This window comes from Lates calcarifer, linkage group LG21, assembly GCF_001640805.2.
Source record: "Lates calcarifer isolate ASB-BC8 linkage group LG21, TLL_Latcal_v3, whole genome shotgun sequence".
In the NCBI taxonomy this organism is placed as follows: Eukaryota; Metazoa; Chordata; class Actinopteri; family Centropomidae; genus Lates; species Lates calcarifer.
This window is the reverse complement of record NC_066853.1, coordinates 16,729,441-16,753,813: the sequence shown is the minus strand read 5'-3', so window position 1 is coordinate 16,753,813 and position 24,373 is coordinate 16,729,441. Positions and strand designations below refer to the sequence as shown.

Sequence of the window (24,373 nt, the reverse complement as noted above, 5' to 3'; positions counted from 1 at the left end):
ATCCTGTATTCTGATTATACTTTGTGATAACAGTGCAGCCCCAAATCAAAAAGGTTTAGATAATGACAGACATTGAAGCACATGAGCTCTCATGTTACAAATTCTGTGTTAGCTTCCCTGTAAACATGGTAAAATAAAACAAAAACAACTCTTTAGCCCCTGCAAGCTAAAATGGTTCATGAGACCATTTGTATTCCTGCAGTCAGCCCATTTTTCTGCTCGTTGCAGTTATGTGAAGACCAAAGAGGACTGTTTCTGAGCAAAGATTTCTGTGGAAACTGTTGCCATGCAACAGCACAATACTGCGCTCATACAGAGTAGTAACTTCACTGTATGACTGCTCTTTTTCCTCAGCTCACGCTGCCTGACTAGTAAGGCAATATTCTATTCTATCCTATTCTATTCTGTTCTGATTGTCTATTCTGTATGTTCAAATGTATAATAAGGTCTTTCTTTTCAGCCTCTAACTGTGGTGTTATTGTTTCATCGATGGGCAGGGGAAACTTTGCCTCAGCGTCTGCTTCCACACCCAGACTCCCTTCAGTTTCCACATCCAGAGCCAGCTGCAGTTCAGCCTCAGATATTTAGCTAAACACTGACCCTTGGATCTCACTGTTAACCCTCTATTCCTGCCACCATACCACGTTTCACCCCTTCTGCCTCAGCCGGCTCCACGTCACCGTCCCTTCTCTCTTTCTCTTTTCTGCGCTTGTTATTCATCACGACTGACCCCTCTGACCCGCTGTCAGCTGAACTGTACATCCCCTCCAGGCTGCAAAGTGGAGGACGGCTTTTCTTTTTCTTTTTCCTTCTCCTTCTTCTTCCTCCCTGCACTGTTGGGAATCCCCTGTGCCCACATACATAATGAGTCACCAGCTCAGACGTCAGGCAGACCCACAAACACTGGAAGGTATAATTTGTCAACCAGTTGGCACCTGAGGAGCTAATTGTAAAACAAGGCATGACTGGCTAGACACTGTTAAGGTTAAAGAATACACAGGCACAATGAGGACACACACCAGAGACTGGTAACTCTTCAAGGAGTGAACACACTGAAAACCAAGAGCAAGAAAGGCATTCAGAACTGCTTAGTAATGATATGCACAGGTCTTTTATCAAATCCAGCATTAACAGATTAATTCAAAATTCCCAAAGTCTTTATATTACATATCAGTCATCAACAGTTAATTATCACATTGTGAGCCTCTCTAGGGTGGGAGTTGAGACTTATTTTGGAAGTCCTATACCCTGATAGGCAAGTGATACCATTTTATTGTCAGTTTTTTTTCCTGTGTAAAAACATCCATGACGAGCACAAAAACCTGAGAAAAACATATCACCTGAGAAGAAAAGAAAAATCACTTTGTAATACAGATGCAGCTAAATTTAGCTGTTTCACCGTGTGAGGCCTCCTCGCTGCAGACGCGTCCTGTGGTCAGCGCTCTGTCAGAGGAGGTCACATAGATCAGCTGACACCGAGCTGACTGCGGAGGATTCTCAGACGTCACAACTATCCAGGAAGGCTCTGGACGCCATGCGATGGACACAGAAAAGAGTGACACCTTCACACTCCTTGACCCCAAAATTATTGAAATAATTCCAAGGGAAAGCAGCAAATAACACTGAAGAAGCTGGAAACATGAAATGTATGAAAAGTACAAGAATCTCAGATTTGTACTGAAGTAAATGTACTTGAGATTCCACCATTGAATAAAATACAAAATTACATAAAATCCAAATTTTACAAGGGAAGTGAGTAAACATTCAGCAAGCACTTCAAGACACAGCAAGGAGTGTTTAAACACAAGGCACACGAAAAATAAAATTCTCGTAAATTTCACTGTGATTGCAAAAATCCATTTTCATTATATGCCTTTTTCTCAAAAACTGAAAATACTTCTGTGACAGATTTTTTTTTCTTCTTCATTTTCTAATCTACCCTGCAGCTGTTCTCCATTAAGTCATTAAGCCACTAAGTCAGTGGCTGAAGCAAACTTTGTTCTTAACAGTGGGACTGAAGATGAGACTAGAAAATGTAAATTATTTTTTTAGTATAAGGTATTTGTGTAATCACTTTTGTGTGCAGGAAATACAAAACAGATCTGCTCTTTGTTCAGGTATGTCACAAAACTATTTCTATCCTGGCTTAATATATTGTTTGTCACACTTTATCTTTTCCGAGCTTGCTTATCAATTAGCAGGGAGTTGTTTTGCAGAGGAACCTTATCTATAGCAGTACTATGGAAGAATAAAAAACCCTCAGAGAGTGTATTGTATATGAAATAGATATATTTAAGAGTATTATTTACAACAAAGTAAATTATCTTCACATATTCCAAGAGATGTGATAAATAGATTAGTCTGTTAGAGTTTGAATAATGGAGTATACTTGTGTTATTTTTTTCAGGGAACATGGTGTGAGTGTGATTCTCCTGCAACGGGAGGCCTTGAAAGAACATGCGGAGTGACGTAACTGTGAGACAGGGTGGTGGTGGTGGGTGGGGACTTAATTTTAGACTCACCTTTTACAAAGTTTTTTTCATCACACAAGCCTCTGTAGTTATGAATACTCACCTACAGTTATTATTCTGTGGAGTTTGATCATCAGAAATGCCAAAAACCGTGTAACCAAATAATTAAATGAAAAGACAGTAGCGTCGGACGTTGCAGCCAGATGGAGAGCTTCTCTATCAGATGCAATGCATCCTGCGATGTTTTGGGACAAGCGCTCCCTGAAATAGTCTCTTAAAACCTTCAGCTGAACGTTGTGGCACTTTTTGATAAATAATACAAAGTCTAAATGTTAGCTTGAATAATTCATTTTGCAGCACTCATGCATAACAGCTGTCTTTGTGCCTGAAAGAGCCGGCAGTGCTCTTTGTCTTATCATAACTTGTGCTGTGAGAATAAGAAGAAAAACATGAGCTTTAAGAAATCATCAGATATCAAGAGTTGATTATTTGAATTAGCTGTGTAATTTCATGTCATTCTGTGTGGTAAAACTGATGAATCAGACTCTCTTAGCTGAAGATATGAACTCTCAGGGTCCATACAGTGGCAGATAGTCTCTATAGTGGAGAGGCTGTCACATTGATGTCTCTGGTCTACTCACTGTCTACTCAGAGGCTGCAGGGAGGCCTATTTATAGATCTGTCTCTGTTCTCTGCTTCTACATCGCTCCCCTCTTTTTCTCCATCTCTCTTTTCTCCCTCCTTCTTTCCCTCTAATGGGTTGATATTTCTGGAGCTGTACAGCTAATATCTTCTTTGCATCTTTGAGGTGCAGATCACGTTGAGTTGGATCGTAAACTTTTCAAAATCCAGACGTGTCTGCCTGTTTTATCAGTACCTGTGTGGTGTGCTGTGCAGAAATATAATCTCATCATGTCTGGTCTCAGTGCTAAGGAAGAATAGTGATTGAATTAAGTGTTAATCCAAGGTTTTATTTATAACACCTGATTGGTCATGAGCTGCTGTGTTTCACCTTCAGACCTCTGACTTCACTATAGGCAGTCAGTCTTTATTCATCCTGTTTAAGACAAAGTATTTTCTCTGAAAATGGGTGAAGTCAAACTTCAGGCCATTTGTTCTCTTGTTGCTGCTATCCAGTGTCCAGTCCATACAGCTGCCACTTTTGACCCAGAACCCCAAAATTAGCCACAACAGTATTGAAGTTTGGTTGATGATGAATGGGTCTGCAATGATTGTGAGAAGCCTGAACCACAGGCATGGACAGATGAACCTTTTAGGGGGCTCCAGGGCAAAACATTTTTAACTATTTTCTGACATTTAATCCACTGAACAATCATGTAAATAGAAGTCATGTAAATGATTTATAACTGTTTATATTATTTCCCTTATGATGGAATTATACTACCTTGCCTGAGGTTTTCTGTATGTTAGAAGCAGTTTTATAAAACACAACTTTACAACAAATGAACACAATACAGTAAAGCTCTTAAAACTACTTAAAACTTGTGGAGCCTATTTCTGACAAATTTGTGATTAAACAAATTTTGTAGAACCAAATTATGGCTCTTGGACAGTTGTCTGCTATGCCCAATTGATGATCCAGACTTGGCCATAAATTAAACACCTTTTAGTGCAGGCATTTGTAGACAGAATGAGATGCTCAACAAATCTCAGAACTTGTGATGTCCTTTTGCCAGTGTGGGTGTATGTCATATGAAGTACAGCAAACCAAGGACTGGAGAAAACAGGTAATCTGAAAGAATCACGAGGGGGTCATTAAAGTCAGTAGGTTTCATCCTCTGGAGCCATGAATGTCTGTTCAAAATTTCCTGACAATCCATCCAATAGTTGCTGAGATATTTCAGTCCTAACCAAAGTGGTGGACTGCCTGTCGTTGTCATCCCTAGTGCCACACACACTGGTGTGGCTAAAAAAAAAATCTGATGTTTAACAAAAGTCTGATAAAATCAAGGAGATTTTAAAAAAGGCCCAAGTTGAGACAAACTTGAAATCCAGTCTTGGGTTTCCAGTCTTTATGCTAAGCTAAGCTAAACAGCTGCAGGCAGTGGCTTCTTATTTACCATACAGACATGAAAGTGGCAACGATCTTCTTCATCTACGTCTTGGCAAGAAAGCAAGTAATTAATTCATTTCACAAAATGTCAGACTATTTCTTTAAATTTCAGTGCATATAGACTCATATTCCCCTCAGTGAATCTGTTATCCTCTACCTGACCTAAAAAGAGGGGGATTGTGTATACAGCTACCTTTCTACAAACTTGAAAGAGCTCATGAAATTCAGAGAGGACAAAAATAACCTACCTGCCACATCTTCAAGATACACCTGGCTTCCACAGTTTATTTTTAATAGTCTCTTTTATATCATCAAGACCTTTTCAGTGAGGCATCAGAGTGGCTGTCCACTGATGCTAACGAGGAATTCGATGCAGTGATTTAGAGGGCGTTCGCCTTTGGGTGACATAATTATGGCCTGATGATCACTTGTGCCTTGTCATCCTAGCCTACCCTCAGGGAAATAACGCTTCATGTGATGAAAGTGATCAGACAGAGCGGTTATTGTATAAGTGGAAGTGAAGCATGGCGCGACAATTTTCTGTTTTGTACATATCTTGTAGATGCGACCTTTATAACATTATCTTCCCCAGGGATATAGATTACATCCTTTGCCTGGATGTGTATGTTTAACAGTATGAATTATATGTTGTTTCATGAGAAATATCTATTTAGTTTTACTTTAATTTGACATGGAAAGTGCTAAATTGAATTTGTAGCTGCTGGAGATTCAATTATGTGTCCATCAGAAGGCCCCAGTGTGTTTTGGGATGTGTAATGTCACCAACATTTACCAATAATGATGACACCAATGTCCCTGAAAGTGTAGCAGTGCATTAAAACACAGGCTGGAAGATAGGTTGGTGCTGAATCCTAATGCCTCCTGTGTGCTTTGAGCTTTCATTTTTTACAGGATGCAATAGGTGTCTGAGCAGTGCAGCAAGGAACCCAGCTAATAGTGGGATACTTATTATAGCCCTAGCAACAGGAACAGGATTGGTGACTGCGGAGAGTGTGCCTGTCAGCTATTGGCTGGCAAGGAGGACCGTTCAAAGCACAGAATTTCATCTCATGAAAGGTTCAGTGCAGCAGGCTGCAGCAAGAGGCTGCAGTCTGAGGGTGGGCGATCCAGCAGCTTGCCACTTCAGCTTATCAATCAGTGTAAGGGCTCGACTCTCAGTTTGAAACACACAGATATGCATAATACCAGATAAACTGGATATGTGGGTGTAAAAATACTACGCAAATGTACATTTAAATGCTTTAAAGATGCCATTTCTCCTTCCACTGTTCATCTTGAGATGCAGGATTTTATTTTATTGCAGCGCTCCTCTGTTGTGACCATAAAATCTGTTCTCTTTTGAAGCATTATTCTTTGATCTATGCCCTAATTTAGTTAATGATTAGCAAAGAGGCCTTAAAAAGAGTCTCATTTAAGACATACTCTAGTTGTGTGAGCTGGCAGTGTCTCTGCACTGCAGCTAATACAGACTCCATCTCATACATTCACCCACAGATGCTCAACACATGCAATGGTGCAGGCATATACAGTACAGCACACACATACCCATCCAGATATGGATGCAAACACGCATACCACACACACCAGTTATGTGACCCACAAAGGGTTACATAAGGTCATATTGATTTCCTGTATCAATGTGTAGGCTGCAAAATCAACAGAAATGTTGAAAACCTGCTCAGTCATGGACTTACAGAATGAAAAGGAATGAGCTGTGGTGTTTCTGGTATGACTGTAAATGGCTACATTACAGAAAGAAATGAAAATATAGAATAATACAGATAAACAAATAACTTTAATGGGCAACAGATGGCAACCAAAACTTCCTCAAAGCATACAGTTTGTATCCCATATTCAGCTGTCTTCCCCCCTCTCTTGCTAATTTCCAGAAGGTCAGCTCTTCTTTAATCTAACTCCAGTTTAAAATCTAATTCTTTCCTCCTCAGATCTTGTATTTGTAATGTTTTCATGTCACAGAAACAAGGATCAACACCCAAAAGAATGAAAAAATAAAACACAAACCACAGAAAAAAATAAAAAGGAACACAATGCATGTATTCTTGGCAATGAGTGAATGTCTCTTGACATGGTTTTTCAAAAATATTCAAACAAAAAAGTGAGAGAAATACTCAGTTTGCCACTTGAAAAATTAAAGTGTAGAATTCGACTCCCTTCTAATATGTATACGCTGTGTGAGCACTTGCAGATTGGCATTAGGATTTCATGCATTTTATCCGGCAAGCCTTTGAGACCATCACCCCTATAGTATGCTAAAGATAAATCAAAGCAGCTGTGACAGAGAGTGTGAGCTCATAGAGGCTGACTCATGATGGGTGACATAATTGGCATACATGAACGAGGGTGTATGGCTGACCTTAAGGCTTTTGGTTTCTCTCTTGAGCCATCACATCTGAAATAAAAATAAAACTGTCCCCCCAAACTGCTAACACTTAGGAAAAAATAAAATGCCATCTGTATGAATATATTAATGTAATCATCTATAGAACTAGCAGCATTATGACGATAAATCCGTTCAGCAGCTTTCTGTGCTCTTAAGCAGCTTCCTAGTGTCTAAAGTTTGTTCTGAAGATGTGAATTCTCACATTTTGCTGATCAATAACCAATTCTAGTGTATTGCCTATGCTTTCCCTGTAGACTGTATTTGTGCATCGGTGTTGAATACTCATATCGATGTGCTGTACAGAGAGCAGACACATATAAAAGTGAAGAACCATTGAAGGGAAAATGTTACATCTTGCACACATGCTTGCAGGAACTTAAAATACTGGCAGATAAATCCTTTTTTCCTGTAAAGGTTAACTTGCAAATGAGGCATATTAAATAATGATACAGGCACAAAAAGAAAGCACGTACTGTACCCAGGGCACAAAACAAAGCGTTAAAACCCTTTTTTCCCCTATGAAATAATTTTTCCTTAAAACAAATTTTCTCATGGGTGACGATACAACAATACACTAGACCACCACGGAAATGGTGCATGTATAATTTAGTCATATTCTTTTTTATTATCATAGCTATTATTTCGATTCTTGTGCAACTGCTACATAATGACTCACATTCAAGATATTTTGTCACTCAGGAACAGCTAAAAGGTATAAAAACAAACGAACAAAAAAAATGTATACTGTCAGAAATAAAATATGGTCCATGTTTGTGAATCATAACAGAAACATTGAGCCTGAAAACTTCACCATTATTAAAACTGGATAGCATGACAGAAAAAAGTACTTAAATACTGTTCAAAGAACAAAATATATCATAATCATACTTCAATGTGACAAACACCAGCTGGTAAGATTAAGTGATCACTGGTGGGTTTTTATCTTCCTTTTTTTCTTTCATTAACAAATTAAATACACATATTGCATGTCACTATAGCAACGCCCATTACAGGTCAATTTTTACGATCACCATTTTGGTATAGCAAATCAAAAACCGTAACAAAACTAAATAAATTAGAAATTAGAAATCAACATCAGACAAAGCCTGTTTTTCTCAATCATATGAATACTTAACACCCACAGTATAAGTTAATAAAGTCAAGCTACTGTATATAAATACATCACCAGCATGCACAATATTGAATAATCGATATTATTGTTGTCATCATCTTACACTGAAGAAACAGTATAGTAGGCAAGTGCATTTAATAAAACAAACACAGAAGTAAACCACAAACTCTGAAGCTGCTTTTATTTCATTTTTTTGTCTTTTTTTGTGTTTTTGTCTTATATTGTTAAGTCTCTGCCTTTAGTAATCTTCACCTCCAAAAGAATCTATGGTTCCAGTGACAAAACAGACTAATCTGTGAGATGCCAAATACACTTTAGACAGAAGGAGGGGGAGTAAATTTTTTTTTGTCTAACCGGTCCTCATTTTTTGCTCCCCTGTGTAATTTATCCTGTGAAATTTGGGGGATTTTATCAGTTGAAAAACTTTCTCTTTTCTCGTTGTTGGTGTGAGTTTAACATCCGTGGCTTTCAGGGCCCTTTCTCATATATAGACTACTGCTGGAACCAATGCAAACTAGTTTTGTGAGGCATTCCCATTCAAGCATTTTCTCTCTCAAGTGACTCAAATGCATCTCTATCACGCAAAAACCTAACTAAGCAGCTTATCTTGACAGAACAAGATCAGTTCCTATGCCAGTGTGAGGCTGCCATTTCAATCCAACAACAACCACTTCAGGCTGATTGACTGACATATCAGTGGTTTTGGCAAATGTCAAAGAGAAAATCAAGAAGACGGAGGCCCCTTTCAACTGTATATATATTTCTATATATATTTAAACTAAGATTTAACCTCCACTCTCACCTCTCTTTTGATTCTTTTCTTTTAACACATGGAAAAATAAAGAACTGCTGCTGCGGTAGTATCATCGGCAAAAGCGGCTGCCAAAGTCCACCGGCCCTTCATATTTTTTTTTTTTCGAAGTGTGGTTTCTCTTTAATTGTTGCCCTCCCCTCCCTCGTCATCCTGCTGGTCACTTGTCCACAGTGTCAAGTTGTCTCGGAGCAGCTGCATGATGAGAGTGGAGTCTTTGTAGGAGTCCTCGTTGAGGGTGTCGAGCTCAGCGATGGCGTCGTCGAAGGCGGTCTTGGCCAGATGACAGGCCTGCTCCGGGGCGTTCTGGATCTCGTAGTAAAACACAGAGTAGTTGAGAGCTAAGCCCAGGCGGATTGGGTGGGTGGGCTGCATGTGCTCCTTGCTGATCTCGTGGGCCTCGTTGTAGGCCTTCTCCGATGACTCCACCACAGTGGCTCTCTTCTCCCCCGTGGCCACCTCGGCCAGGTACCGGTAGTAGTCGCCCTTCATCTTCAGGTAGAACACCTTGCTCTCGTGCTGCGTGTCGCTGCAGTTCTTGATCAAGAAGTTGTCCAGGAGGTTCAGCACGTCCTGGCACACAGCCTCCAGCTCCTTCTCAATCTTCTCCCGGTAGGCCCTGACCATCTCAATCTTCTTCTCATTGCCGTCAGCCGAGGTCTTCTGCTCAATGCTGGAGATCACCCTCCAGGATGAGCGGCGGGCTCCCACCACGTTCTTGTAGGCCACGGACAAGAGGTTCCTCTCCTCGTTGGACAGGGCCTCGTTCAGCTCTGTTACCTGGAAGAAGGAGAAAATGGAACATTTAGTCACCAATTAGGAAGGCAAACGGTGATTAACAGCACCAAACCGCATATACATCATACAAAAATGAATACAAGAACATATTGTCTGAGAAAAGCATTATTAGTAGAGTTTAAACAAATATCGATCAACAGAAAATAAATCAGCTGCTATTTCGGGTAAAAATGTCAAACATTTTATGGCCCCAGCTTCTACAGAGTAAGGATTGTCTTAGTCCTATATCACTGTGATTGAATATTGTTCAGTTTTGGATCAAAAAAAGCAATTTTGAGATTGGGGGTTAAGATGCCAACCATGAACTGCGACTTCCCCAGATAGTCTGGTGGAGAACCTTTGTTACATCTCATGTCCTTGTTTTCTGTCATCTTTGAACTACTTACTATGTTAAAGGCATAAAAATCCCAAGAAAATAATCTTGGTAAAAATGAAAGGTCGTCATTTTGGCCATGATTAATCAAGTAATCAGGAAAATGATCAACAGACTCATCAATGATATGAGAATACTCATTAGCTGCAGCCCTAATTATAACAAAACACTGTCTTTTTACATGAGAGACTCTGGACTAACGTTACAGTCCACAGCAAAGAAGATGAGCAATATTTCACTTGTCATGTGCAATTCCCAGTTTCCATGGCAATCCATTCATTTAGTGCACCAGTAGCTCCAGCTGTCACGTGGACCGGCTAATGCTAGTTAGTGAGAAACGATATTCAGGATAGTCGGCAGAAGCAGGGATTGCGGGGGGGGGGGCTTGAGGATGGCTGAAATGTTCCCACGAGCACTTGAGGGCAGCTGCACTGTAAATGAAAACCATCACTGCACAGGCGGTTCACGTGTCCTAGTGACCTTCTCTCCGGCTGAAACTGACCTTTTTACCTGTCTAAAACACCACGCTGTGACATCACTCTGAGTTCGACTGTTAAATTTAGATTTTGACAGATCGGTGTGATAGTCCGGTGGGTGTCAAAGACACTGTGTTTCTATTAAAAGGCTGCATTACAAAGGATTACTAAATTGGAAAAGCAACCTCGTGTTGGAACGTGGCTTCTGTCAGATCAATAACCGCAGAGGGCCTGAAATATAACCGTAAAAATAAAGAGATACTTGGCATAGTTTTCACAAAACCTTTCACCTTGAGAGTGTTTTAATTATCTGAAAATATCCTCCTTGTTGTGCTAACATTTCTCATTTCTCTGTTATGACAGTCTCTGCTCAGGCAGTGGAGTGCAAAGATGGCGCAGGATCACCAACGTCACACAGCTGAGTGGATGGAGAGGAGGGCTCAACCTATAGAGATGAAGGGGCATTCATCTGTTTTTCCACAGATGTAACACAAACCTAATGATCCCATCTGACTGCAAACCATTAACGTATGACAGTTAGAGTCAAATGAATGGATCAACTATTGTTTTTTTTTTTTTTGTTCTTGTTTTGAAGGAAACACTACTAAAAATAACAAAGTGATGACTGGGAAGCTTACTACTGTGCCAAATACCTCATTGCTCAATCATATTTTTTATTAGCTGCACTGACATTAATTATGTTCTGCGACAACAACTACCAAACCATCATGCATATCTAGAGCTGAAACAATTATCCAATTAACCAATTTAGCTGATATGCAAATTATCTTATGATCAGTTGATCAAAATTCACTTGTTTTAGCTCGTTGATATGAATATATTCTGATCTTCTTAATCTTCCATAGTAAGCAGAATATCTGTGGAGTTTTGGGCTGTTGGTCAAACAAATCAAGACATAAATAATGAACAAGGGAAATAATCTTCAGTTGCAGCTCTAGCATTTCCATAAACTTTCTGTCTGAAAAGCTGCGTAAAAGGCTGTTAACATGAGAGCAATCCATTTAATTTTTTTTCATAGGAACATAAAGGTGATGGCCTGTTCTTGCAATGGCAAGGGATTCCCTTTGATTAGAGAGTGAGAGTACACACCCCTGCAAGAGGGCCTAGTTTGGACCGCACTGACATGGCAGATTGTTTAAAGGGAAAGGAATCCCTCCCTGCGCGCACACACACACACACACACACACACACATGCACACACCATCCCACCTCCTGCAACCAGAAACCCTCGATGACAAACGACCCACAGGGGCTCACTCCCGTCTCTCCTGAAGGAACTTAAGACAAAATGTTCCTCGTATAAAGCGGGTATGATGATTCTGATCTATACGTGAGCTCACGCAGGCCCGTCTAAGACTCCCGGGGTGCTATTGGTTCCAGTGTGAGCTGGTGTGACACAGCAGTTTTTTTTAACCCACTAGTGAATCCAGTTCCCAGAATTTCTTAAGGGGACAGGGAGAGAGAGAGGAAAAGAAAAGGGGAAAAGAAGAAGAAGAAGGAGCAGACAAAGGCTATGTTCTCAACACTGGCCAATGAGAGCCGAGAAAGCTCCTGCGAGGAAGGCCACCCATGTCACCCTCTTTGCATCAGATAGTACACTACTTAATCAGGCTCATTAACCCGAAATGACTTCAAATCGCTGCTGGCTATCAGGAGGAATCTGCTCTGACACGGAAACGGTGCATGCATGGATCTAGACATGAGCAAGTACGAGGAATAAAGTGGACAAGAGAGGAGAGAACAAAGCCTACAATCAAATCTGATCATATTGACTCACTGCAATATGACAAAGAATATTCTAGAGAGATTCTACTGCCTCCTACGTTTGTTTAGAGGAAAGAGCAGTTTAAAGGCTCATTTTGAAAGGATTTTTAGTATACATATATATGGAGCAATCCTTCTCAGAAAAAAAGGCTCTAAGTCTTGTCTACCAGAGGGAAAAATAAGCAGATGCTGATAATGTATATCATTTTAATTAATGTGATAAAGAGGAGAGGAGGAGGAAGAGGAGAAGGAGAAGGAGGGGAGGAGGAGGAGGAGGGGGCAGCAGCAGTTGATAGGCTTTTTCCGAGCAACCTCACATGGCTCCCAGCAGCAAGAAGCTCTTATAAATTCGGTATAATGGAGGGAGGGGAGGTGGGGTGGTAAAAGGGAAGAGGGTGGAGGGGAAAAAAAAGGCAGCAAATGCAATAGAGCAGAGCCATTATATGATATGAGCCCCTTATTATCTGAGGGATCAAGCTAAGGCCTGTGTCCATTTCAATATCTATTCCAATATCCCTTCATTGAACGGTACAGCCGAGAGAAAGGCACCGCCCAAGGAGCAGACGATTTGGACTCGACTCGTTTAAAAAAAAAAAGAGAGAGAGGGGACACTAGGCAGTCGGTGACAGCCATCTATCCGTCGAGACAATAAACGCATTAAATATTATTTTTTACTATGATTGCTGATTGCAGTGCAGTAATATCAAGAGTGACCCTCCACCCCCCCACCCCCACATTTTACAGCCAACGTATTCGAGATTGCGGGGCGAGCCTTTACGCGCACAGAGCAGTGATACAACATTATTCACACACATCTAAGTCAGAATTCTTATCTTTTTCTGAATGAACTTACCGATTTCATAGCAGCTGCCATATCATCATATCTCTCAGCCTGTTCAGCCAGCCTGGCTTTCTGCACCAGCTGCTCGCGATCGACCATTTTTTAGATGATGTTTGGCTGCTTTGTCGAGCTGCTCTGCTTGGGTTTTGGGGATGAAATGATTGTTATTTTCAATCGCAATGCAGTGAAATCCTACGCGAGCCTGACGCTGCAGCTGTTCCCTGCTGTCTGTCTCTGCTCCGTGCAGACGGGACACCCTCTCCTCCCTCTCCTCTTTCCCTCCCTCCCTCCTCCTCCTCCTCACTCACTCTCTCCCTCGGCTGCGTCATCACTCAGAAAGGTGGGTGTCTGTGCCAATGATGTAACACTCCATACATGGGAACCAGAGGGGCCCAGGCGTACAGGGAGGGGAGGGATGGATGCATGGGAGCAGCCATGGGCTAAAGGCCCTGTGGGAAATGGAGTCCCGTGTGGCTGTAAACTGGAGATAGGAGCATGAGCGAACTGACTGATTATTGGGAGGGGGGCACTGGAACATAGACTCACTGAGCACTTTATTAGGAACACTGTGTCATACTGGGTAGGTCCTCCCTTTGCTCTCTCACAGCCTCAGCTCTTTGCGGTATGAATTCCACAAGATGTTGGAAACATTCCTTTGAGATTCTGGTCCAGGCCTGGTGCCAGGATGACCTGACTGAGGGGGCAGTTAAAAATGGCGAGGGGCAACTGAGGGGGCAAAGCCCCCTTTTGCCCCCTTGTGTGTAGTTTATTTAGAAACAGCTCCACAGATTAATAATGGCGACCGCTTTCACAGTCTGTGGAGATCAGTGGCTGTAAGGCAAAGGCACAGGGTTGACAACATGGTTCTCATTATGAACAATAGCTATTTTCTTTGCTTTTCAACTTGTACATAGTCAGCACTTTATTTGGCTGTAGAGTCTAACATAAAAACATAAAGTTCACCATATCCAGTGACATATTCGTTATGTGGAGGTTGCATGTTCTCTCTGTGTATGTGTAGGCCCTCCCCAATACTCCAGCTTCCTCCCAGATTACAAAGACATGCAGGTTATGGTGACTAACTGGTGACTCTAAATTGCCTGTAGAAGTGAATGTGAGTATGAGTGTTTGTGTGTCTCTATGTGTCGGCCCAGTGATGGGATGTACCCTGCCTCTCACCCAGAGTCAGTTGGGATTGGCTTCAGCCCCCCCGCAACCCTTAAGGATAAGTGGTGACGGATGGATGGATATTCATTATGTGCAGATGCCTCTCAGATGAGATGAAATACTGCTGAGTTTAAACACAATTCTTAAGGTAAAAAATCAGCTTCTGGTCTCCCAGTTTTACAAGAAATTGACGAATGGATTGAAGAGTGGATTGCTGTAAATGATGGTTTACTGGGAGTATTATGTCCCACAGATTCTGATGTGTTAAAAGTCCAGTGGTGGGGGAGGTATTCAGTCCCTTATGTGAAAGAACTAATACAACTCTATATATTTAATATAATAATATAATATAAGTTATGAAAACAGTGAGAAATGTCTCGATTCCTGTCTCACACTGATGTTTATTTGCCCCTGTCTGCTGCCACTCTTCATCTGCCCACCAGATGTCCTCAGACTTCCCTCCCTGTCTCAGTCACCTGACTCACCACACCCACCTGCTCACCTGTCTCTCATTCCTGAACCACCCAGTCCTGACTCCCACCTCAGCTGTTTCCCATTCCCCAATCAGCTCACAGCAAATATATACCAGCCCTTTCACCCCAGGTTGTTGATGTTCGCGTTCTGCATGTTGTTGTGCTTCTTTTTCCCCATCATCTGCCTCCCTGCCTGTAAGCCTTTATCACTATCTCAGCTAATACAATTACTGAACTGTTCCAGCCTGCATAATCTGTGTCTGAGATTGCTGTCCTCCTTCCTGTTTCCATGCACAAACCGTGACAGAGAAAAACCTGTCACAATTACTAACAGGCCAAATTACAAATGATTTGTGTTTGTTTTGCCCAGCCAACAGTCCAAACTTTGTCATTTAGGTTGTATGATTTCAATGATGTAGAAGAAAAGCAGGAGGTCCTTTCATTTGAGAAGCTGGAACCATAAAATGTTAGATGATAATCAAGATGTTTCTAATTACCTGTCTGTCCATTAACTGACAAATTGTTTCAAATATATGTACTGTTTTAACCTGTGAAGCAGCATGGCAGAAAATGGAAATGCTATATAATAAAATACAAGTATCTTAACATTATACAATACAGTACTTATATGCTTTCCACCAGTGTAAATGTCATATCCTGGATAGACTTTTCCTTGTTCTCACTGTCTTTGGTCCAACATCACTGCATCTCACACTTTGACTTTTAAATGTTGACTTTTTTTTTTTTTTTTTGGTTTTATTTGTTTGTTTGTTTGTTTTTTTTTTTTTAATCATGACGTGATGTTTCTTTGCAGGAGCAGCTCACAGGACGTCCCTGAACTGTAATCTGAGATCACAGTGTTTCCTGTCCTAAAGGCCATAGGTGAGCGATGCAAAGAGCAAACTCTGCCTGGTGAGGCTGGATGTGTGCAGCTATTTTAGAAATACACTGTGAGCAGAACATCAAAGGCAGTGAGGTATCTTTACTTTATAATTTCAGTATTTCCATTTCATTCATTGGATAGGATTATTTTTTACAGTGTGGTTCTTTTACAATAGGATCTGAATACACCACTGACCAGAGGCAGCGACTTTATATCACAGCATTTTTAAATTCAGTATCACACTCAATACAAGCTACTTAAAGTAGATGAGGAGACAGCTGCTCACAGCTCCCTCTTCTGGATAAAAATGGAAATTGATTAGACATTGTGTTCTACAAATGGGTCGTGTGAAAGTAAAAGATTCTATTGTTGTGAAAAAGCTTCTGAAACTGCAGGACTGTTTTTTGAAAGTAGCACATATGAAACCATTCTCAGGTCAGCAGTGTGTAAAGGCGCACTGACCCAGTACAACCACTCAGTGGCAGCAAACTTTACAATACAACTTGACTTTTTTATTCCTTTTTAGACAACTGTGCTGCAGCAGCTCGACACCCACATCAGTAAACACAGTGGACAGGGGGGAAGAACAAACTGTTCATCACAAAACGACAACCAGACGCCATCAGCTTAAAAACTATATATGGAGTATATCAGTAATTATAAATATCTACTATCTACTATACACAACATGACTTCAATACCCCCTCAATAGGGGAAATGCAAACTGATAAAAACATGTAAAGTAAAACATGCAAGTTAAAAAAAAAGGCTCCCTCTCAGCAAGTGTATTTTTCAAAGATGAGACTGTAGACAAGGAGCATGACTACTAATGTTTATTTCTCTTAGGAGTTAAAAAAAACAAAAACAAAAAAAAAACATCAAAAATGTGAAGGCAGAGGGTTGCATGTATGTAAATCAAATAATTATAATCATAATTATTACTATCATTAAAATAAGAATGAATTAAACCAGATATAGCATCAAGATTTTTTTAGTCTAAACCAAAAAGTTGGTCTCAAACATGCAGTGCTGTCAGATATTTCTACCTCCCCATGACCCCCAATTTCCACCTTTCTGTGTTTTTTTTTCCACCCATATTTCTCGCTCTTTGTCTCTCTCACACTCAAACACATTAACCAACACACACACAAACAGATTTGTTAAACCTTTCTCTTCTTCAGCAGCAGGAGATTATCACCTGCTGACCTGGCCAGAGGTCAAGAGAGGAAGTGTTGACTTTCAGTGACGTGTAAACTGGGTCAAGTCATGATAGGAAACAGCACTGAGCCAAAATATAACATGATGTGTCACACTTAACCCAGGCTTGATGTTTGTGAATTTTGTACTTAAATGGCTTGAACTATATTGACAGATAGAGGGAAACTGAGTTTTATTTATTTATTGTATCAAATTTCATATCAAAGTAGAAGGCCTGTTAGATGTTTTCTCACAGTTATGCTTCAACTTAATTGATTTATAAGAAGATCAGTCTATTTTGCATGAAAAAAAAACAATGGTTTATAACTCTTTTCTCTACTTTTATATTCCAGTACTGGGAATAAGCATGATTATTTTTCAGTGCATGTTTGAGAAAGGTTTTCTGAACAGTCTTTGCAGAAATGTATTTATTATGCACCCTTTAGCAATATTTGACAGACACTAGCATGGCAGGATTATCAACCAGGCAAAGTGAGCAACTGCCCAGAGCCCTTAGGCCCTGAGGGCCCCATAAAGCCTCAGGTTCGTCCATCTACACTGGTTCTGGCAAATTATTAAGTTATGATTATGCTAAGGTTTTTGTGCCACCAAAGGCTGGTCTTCCATTATTAACTAATCATCTGGTCCCGTCTTGTGTCGCAAACTCTAGTTTTATGACCTTTTATTATTAGTTTTTTTAGTTTATATTGTCCTCATGTGGAGCACATTAGTAAAATAAAGTTGCATATTTGTTATCAGACACTATCATTTTTGTGTACGAGCCTGAAAATAATGTACCCAAAGTAAAGGTTTCTGCTCTTCAGCTTTCTTGATTACAGTCACCCTGGTCTCCTTTGGAAAGGCAACTCCTTAGATTTTACAACCAAAAAGTCAAAAATATAGTATAAAAGATACAGAACCAAAGCTACAGTGACACAAACATGGTAGAAATGTAAGTTTTTCAACTTCTAACATAAAAGAGAACATAAGGCAGCTAATGGACCTTTTTGTATGGGACTTTGGAGCCATTGCCACAAGTCTTAATCAAATTACCACAAACTACAATAAAATATGTATTGTTTCAGTGCAGAAGAGCTTGGAGGCAGCAGTGTTCATATTTGGAGATGGTGGTTCACTGGGGGCCCAAAGCAAATTTTTGCCCAGGTGCCCTTCAACAGCTTAATCTGGCCATGGCCATGAGAACCTTTCTCAGCTGCCATAGCCAGCCTAAAAGAACAACATGCTCTTTTCTGAGCCATATAAAATTTGAGTTTTCTTTGGCAACATTTTAAAAAAACTATTCGCTCCCTATCGTTACTTTGCATGTAGAGTCTTACAGTGCAACAGGCAGCGCTGAACTAATGAATCTATCCACTTGCTTCAAAGAGGATTACTGTTCCCTCTGCTTAGCTTAGTTACCTCAACTTAGGATAAGGGTAAGGAGAGGTCTGCTGTCTACAGCGGCCATCTGTCTGCCAAGTGGACAGTTGAGCGTTCACGCCGGTGTAAATGGAGACAAGGCTGGAGCTGGATGTTTTGATATACCCAGATGAAGTGAGGGTTGCTACTCCAGAGGATCTCAGAGAATGGGAACTTGAGACTGCGAGCCAGGTGTCCATACCAACCGTCCGACTCTTTGTGGCACTTTACCCATACAACCCTGCTGCAATGTCTCCCAACTATGAGACAGCTGCAGAGGAGCTGCCTTTTGTACCAGGCCAGATAATCAAGGTAAAAACTATGTGGTGCATCTTACCTTTGTAAATTCATCTACTGTAAAAGTGTTACATTTCTGTACTTACAGTGTACAGGTATAGCTTGTGTGTTTGAGTTGTATTTCCTCACTGCATCAGTTGAAAAGCTTCTCTGAAAGAACATGATGGTGTTTCCTGTTTGTGCTAGATTCAGGCCGCCTGAATGTGTACGTACATATGAGGGTTTTTTCTGTTTCCTGTCACAATTTTCAACTGATTGGTGTGATTTGCCGCCGTTTAACTGAACCTGACTATTGCTGCAACATGCCAATACACACACATACTTTTTTATTTCTTCTAAAACCTTAAATAAATTTTGCTAACTACCAGTGTCTGCATTTGTTAGGTGTTTGGAGACAAAGACTCTGATGGTTTCTATCACGGGGAGTCTGGTGGTCTCTCTGGTTATGTGCCAAGTAACATGGTGGCTGAAATCCCAGTGGATGATGAGTACCTGAAACATCTACTCATGCAGCAGGGATTCCTTCCTGTCGACAACACAGGTATCAACACTCTGCTTCCGCAGGACACTGTGCTATCTTGTGAAACAACATAAAAAATATTTCTCACATGAGGATCCTCCTCCTTTTTGTTTTGTAGCAAGACAAGTTGCAACTTGACCCTTCTTGTTGTTAATTCCCAGCAAAGTTTTACAAATGTATGTAATAATGAATCATATCCTAAAGGCTGATCATATTTTGTGTATGTCAGTAACCATGTTGTCAGATAAAGTGAGTAAAAAGTTAAGTTTCCCTCTGAAATGTAGTAGATACATTATAAAATATCATAAATTTGAAATACTCACATAAAATATCTGCTAAGTAAAAGTCCTGTATTGAAAATGTTGCCTAAGAAAATGATGTATTAAGAAATAAACTTACAGTATCAAAAGTACACAATGCAGAGACATGCCCCTGTCGGTGTACATATCTAATAGACAGCTGCATACACATAAAATAATTATATGCATTATAGATTAGTCTGCATGTTTTTTTCTTGATCAATCTCTTATTGGTTGGTTTGTTAAATGTAAGAAAATGGAGAAATGTGCATCACTCAGAGCTCTAAGTGACCTCTTCAGATGTCTTGCTTTGTCCAAGCAACAGCTCAAACCCTCAAAATGAGTCAGTTCACCATAATTTAAGACAAAGAAAAGCAGCAAATTGTCACAAATGTTTGCACGGAAAACAATTAATCAGTTATTAAACTATTTGATAAATTCTCCCTGGTTTAAACTCAAATTTGCTCTGCTCAGTTATCATGTTCAATTTCATACAATGCATCATGTCTTAAAAGTTATTTGTAAAATTAGTAACTAAAGCTGGTGTAGTGGAGTATATAAGAAAATACTTATAAAGTTGGCTCAAAATTGTACTTGAGTAACTCTCAATTTTCAGGGTGATACATGGGGGGAAAACACTGTGTGACACTGATTTTCTACTTTACATTTTAATGTTGTGTGATTTCAAAAGTGTGTGTGTGCATATTTTGGCCCCCCAGGTATGTCTTTAACTCCAGATCTGAGCGACGTCAACAGTATCCCTGATGAAGTGGTTGTTCGACGAATGGTGGCCTTATTTGACTATGATCCATGGGAAAGTTCGCCCAACATGGACAGTGAAGTAAGCACTAAAATCATACATGAACCACATTGATGTATTTAGGCTAATTTGTTGTTTTGAAATACAAAATAAGTGACTCAGACTTTTCCTCTCTTCCAGGTTGAACTTGGCTTCCGTTCAGGAGACATCATATATGTGTTAGGTGACATGGATCAAGACGGGTTTTACTATGTGAGTATCACCTCTACGGTTACAATAAAGTGATAGCCGCTTAGTTCTTACACTGACTGTTGCACAAAAACGTAACTTTCAGGGGGATCTGCATGGACGACGAGGTTTGGTTCCATCAAATTTCCTGCAGCCACTACCCTGGAATTAAACGAAAATGTCACGCTAGGATGTTTGCTACAAATGCCAAGTCTCAGACACAGTGAGAAACTAGTTTTTATATATATATAAAGTTAGTTAGTTAAACTGATATGTTGTGTCAAAATTTTTTTTTTTTATTATATTACAGCATTGCTCTGCACCAGCTTTAGATGGCAAATCAGTGAGGGTCTATGTAAATAATCAGCTAATTAAACTATGTATTATCAGTATTACCAGTATTCATCAGGATACTGCAGAGTAAAAACAGTTCTTGTCATACAATTCTCAGGTAATTCATTTATTGAAAAAAATTTAGAAAAATTACAAATCATTTAGTGAAAACAAAATGCAGAAAATTACAAACCATGTATATTTTATAAATCAAAAATTATGTTTTACTGTTGACTTTTTATTTGGCTACATTCACAAAAAGCCCATCATGACAATGACTGAAATTACCAAAAAAAATTGTTGTATATACTGTATATCTGTAATTGTATACAATATGAACATATTGTAAGTATTTCATTCATACCTGATGGCAAATGATAGATTATTTTAGCCTTAATAATACACCAATAGTCTCAGTTTTTTGCAGACTAGAGTGTATTAATATAGTACATCCATATTTGCCTTATACCCTGTTTATATATTTTCTATAATTGGCTTATAGTCTTTTCATATGCAGTCATCAGGAGAAATTGTTTTTAATTTTTTAGTTTTACAGCAATTTTTGTTAAAGAAATTCACAACACAATCTTTGTAAAGGAAATGATAAATGTTCAAATCATGTTATTAATGCAACAACTGTAAAGCAGAAAGTGAAAATAAACTCTCTGTACAACGCTTACCTGCATTCTTTTCACATACACATCTCAGCAACCTGTTAATTTTAAATAATTTTCTACATTAATGGGTTTTCACATTTACCATTAACCTGTCGTTTTGTGATTAAATGCCCACAATATAAAATTAAATAACAAAAGCAACAGAGAGATTTCATGAAGGGCCTAAAAGTTTTTAAAAATCCTTCACACAGTTCGTTGATTTCTTCTTTTACATTCCTCTGCAGCAAACAGTATACTCATCCATAAAGTAGGAAACACTACACTGTGTAGTGACGTTTAGTAGTGCTTTCTACTTTATGGGTGACAACACTGTACATCAGTAGCTCCTGGTCGCGCCATCGCAAACACTGAAGTTATGACAGGTTGAATAAGACACAAGAACATGCTAAAAAATTATAATATTATACCTGGGAACACGGAAACAGTTTGCCATCAGTTGCACCCACAACATTTGATAGTAATATTGCCTGAAATGATGTTGTTTATAAAATATTAATGACACATAAAGTTGTATTTCCTGTATATTTTAGCGCATTTTCATCAGAAGGATACAGCAAATAAAATAAAAGTAGCGATCATTAGATTTTTATAAGAAGTCACTTGCTGTCAGGGTCTTACCAGTGTCTGGAGTCCACAGAAGAAAGAAAACCCAGAAGTGAACGTGATCTTTTTATTAACCCTGTCTGAGCCACGTGGTTCACACAGGAAAAGCTCTAACAGAAAGACACACACACACATACACACACATTCTATACATGCAAGGAAGTGTACGCAGATTTGCACACGTTTATGCATGCATACACACACACAGTGGTGGGAACAGTATTTGAAATATGTCATTGTGAACATGTCTCCTTATTTAAAGTAATAGTATTATTCATTGTAAAAATGTAAAATTATTTTTGTTGTTGTTTTAAATGTATTGTATGTATGAACCTGTTGCTGCTACAGGTGGTTGTAGGTCCAACTACTTCACATACTTTTGAGGATTGCTTCTACCAGTACATATTTCATGGTTTTACGTATATATATATATATATATATATATATATATACATGTATGCACAGTCTCATAGCCACAAGATAAATATGGTACAGTGGAAAAGTTTCACAACATAGAAATACTCAAAGTACAAATACCTTAGAACTTAACTTATAGTTTAAGAAGTGTACTCAGTTACTGTTCACATCTACACACAAATGCACACACACACATACGCATACACTCACACACACATGCAAATTCAAAGCCCACACCCATTAACTTCAGGCAGACTGCACCACTGCTGCCAAGCCTGAGCTCATCCCTTATTAGGACATGCAGTACAGTTATGAGGAGACACCGGCTTTGAAAAAAATACACTAAACACCAAAGTAAGTAGATATTGATCCAAGTAATAATGTATGAGGAGGCGAACCAATTATCTTTTACCGATGAAGCATTGACTGAATTAGCAACATAATGATAAAAAAAATTAGAGGAAACATTCAAATATTTTTCAACAAGCTTCTAAATTGAGTGAGCTCATGTTAGAGATGCTGGAGCTGTTGAATGTTTGGATTATGTATTCAAGTATTCAAAAGTTTAAAATCTTCTGTATAGATTACAGGAAGAGCTTCATATCTCTTTTATATTTCTGAGAACTCATTCACGCCTGCATATTTCTGAAAAGGTGTGGGTGGGGGATGGTGGTGTGAGGCTCTTCCCTATCCCAGCAGCAAATGTGCAATATGCTTGCAACAACAGAAACTTCGCAAATAGAAGAGAGACGGGGCCTGTGTCCTCTGTTGTCACGACAACCCAAACCTCAGAGTCACACCAAGAGAAATAAGAGGAAGTGGGGGATGGGCGGCGTGCACAAACCGAGAAAAGATGTCCTTGTGAGAAAAAAAAAAGAAGAAAAGACTAGCAGATAGTAATGTAGTAGGTGAAAAAAATGCGGGAATTGACAAAAGTTCAACTTTCTGCACAGGTGTTAGGTACTGAAAACCCTTTTCAAGTCAAACAACACATGCACACACACACACACACACATACAAATTGTGATTTCTTCTTTTTTGTGTCAAGGAATGAACCTCTGCAGCAAGCGGGCATGACTGTGCATCCTGCAGATTATCTCAGCACTGTTGCACTAAAGGCTGTGCTTGCATCAGACATCTATTCCTGTGCAACATGGGATTATATCCAAAGTGATCTCCTCGACTACTTAAGGCGATATAGATAGTGTCAGGGCGCCAAAAACAAGCCCGGCATCTAATGACACCAGTGGGTATAATCCTCCCAGGTCGCTGCTTAGGACTGATTGAATTATATTTTACCTGTGATGATTGATCTCAGACAGGGACTCATTCTTCTGCTAGTGTTTAATAGTAGCTGTGCATGTACCTTTAAAGTTTATAAAGGGTATAACTGCGGACAGCAGCTGGTAACTCTGACTATATCAACTGTCTGTCTACATATATACAATAGTACACCACAGAAAGCCCTTGTTCCTGTTTCTGACAAACCAAACATCAAACTTTCTCATCACATCATGGCTGTGGGTTTCTTGGTAAGTCAGTCATTAAGAGATGAAACCTCCCCTTGACTCCTAAAGACAGAAATAAAAAGTTTGAGGATATTCGAGCACTTTTTTAAAGACTCTATGTACAGTATGCAACTATGACCCGAGTAGTCAAGTAATTCAGACTTGCTCAGTGCTGCCACTTGGTGGATGTTAGTGGAGGTGACACTCACAAAATCCAGCTCCAGTCTGGAGCAGAGACAAATTTCTTAATAAAACAGTCATTTATAGTTATCACGTTTAAAAGGTGAATGTTTTTAATCCTCTTAAACAAATATTTAGAATCATAATAATAATCCCTGGTCAATAAAACAAGAAAATGCAGAATGAGCATAATGTCAGAAAATAACTGAAATAACTCCAAACAAAATTA

At 39.5% G+C, this 24,373-nt stretch overlaps 2 protein-coding genes across 2 annotated transcripts; one reads left to right on the top strand and one right to left on the bottom strand.

Moving 5' to 3' along the window:
• Nucleotides 1-6,342: 6,342 nt before the first annotated feature.
• Nucleotides 6,343-13,471, bottom strand: ywhag2 (3-monooxygenase/tryptophan 5-monooxygenase activation protein, gamma polypeptide 2). The gene is made up of 2 exons (XM_018665396.1): nucleotides 13,196-13,471; nucleotides 6,343-9,690 (listed from the first exon to the last, which is right to left on the bottom strand). Exons 1-2 carry the CDS (start codon nucleotides 13,280-13,282, stop codon nucleotides 9,034-9,036), a joined length of 744 nt encoding a protein of 247 aa, XP_018520912.1. The 5' UTR covers nucleotides 13,283-13,471; the 3' UTR covers nucleotides 6,343-9,033.
• Nucleotides 13,472-18,307: 4,836 nt separating this feature from the next.
• si:ch211-105f12.2 (RIMS-binding protein 2-like) lies at nucleotides 18,308-22,073 on the top strand. Its single transcript, XM_018665397.2, has 5 exons — nucleotides 18,308-18,634; nucleotides 19,004-19,160; nucleotides 20,158-20,279; nucleotides 20,379-20,450; nucleotides 20,533-22,073. The coding sequence occupies exons 1-5, from the start codon at nucleotides 18,413-18,415 to the stop codon at nucleotides 20,596-20,598; spliced, it is 639 nt and encodes a 212-aa protein (XP_018520913.1). The 5' UTR covers nucleotides 18,308-18,412; the 3' UTR covers nucleotides 20,599-22,073.
• The last annotated feature ends 2,300 nt before the right edge of the window (nucleotides 22,074-24,373 follow it).

What these genes read in the sequence shown, in the direction of transcription:
- ywhag2 (XM_018665396.1), bottom strand. Translation starts at nt 13,282, where the DNA reads ATGGTCGATCGCGAGCAGCTGGTGCAGAAAGCCAGGCTGGCTGAACAG. An exon ending in TGGCAGCTGCTATGAAATCG is followed by an intron (nt 9,691 to 13,195) that starts GTAAGTTCATTC and finishes TCCTTCTTCCAG; the next exon opens with GTAACAGAGCTGAACGAGGC.
- si:ch211-105f12.2 (XM_018665397.2), top strand. Translation starts at nt 18,413, where the DNA reads ATGGAGACAAGGCTGGAGCTGGATGTTTTGATATACCCAGATGAAGTG. An exon ending in TACCAGGCCAGATAATCAAG is followed by an intron (nt 18,635 to 19,003) that starts GTAAAAACTATG and finishes TGCATTTGTTAG; the next exon opens with GTGTTTGGAGACAAAGACTC. An exon ending in ATCAAGACGGGTTTTACTAT is followed by an intron (nt 20,451 to 20,532) that starts GTGAGTATCACC and finishes CGTAACTTTCAG; the next exon opens with GGGGATCTGCATGGACGACG.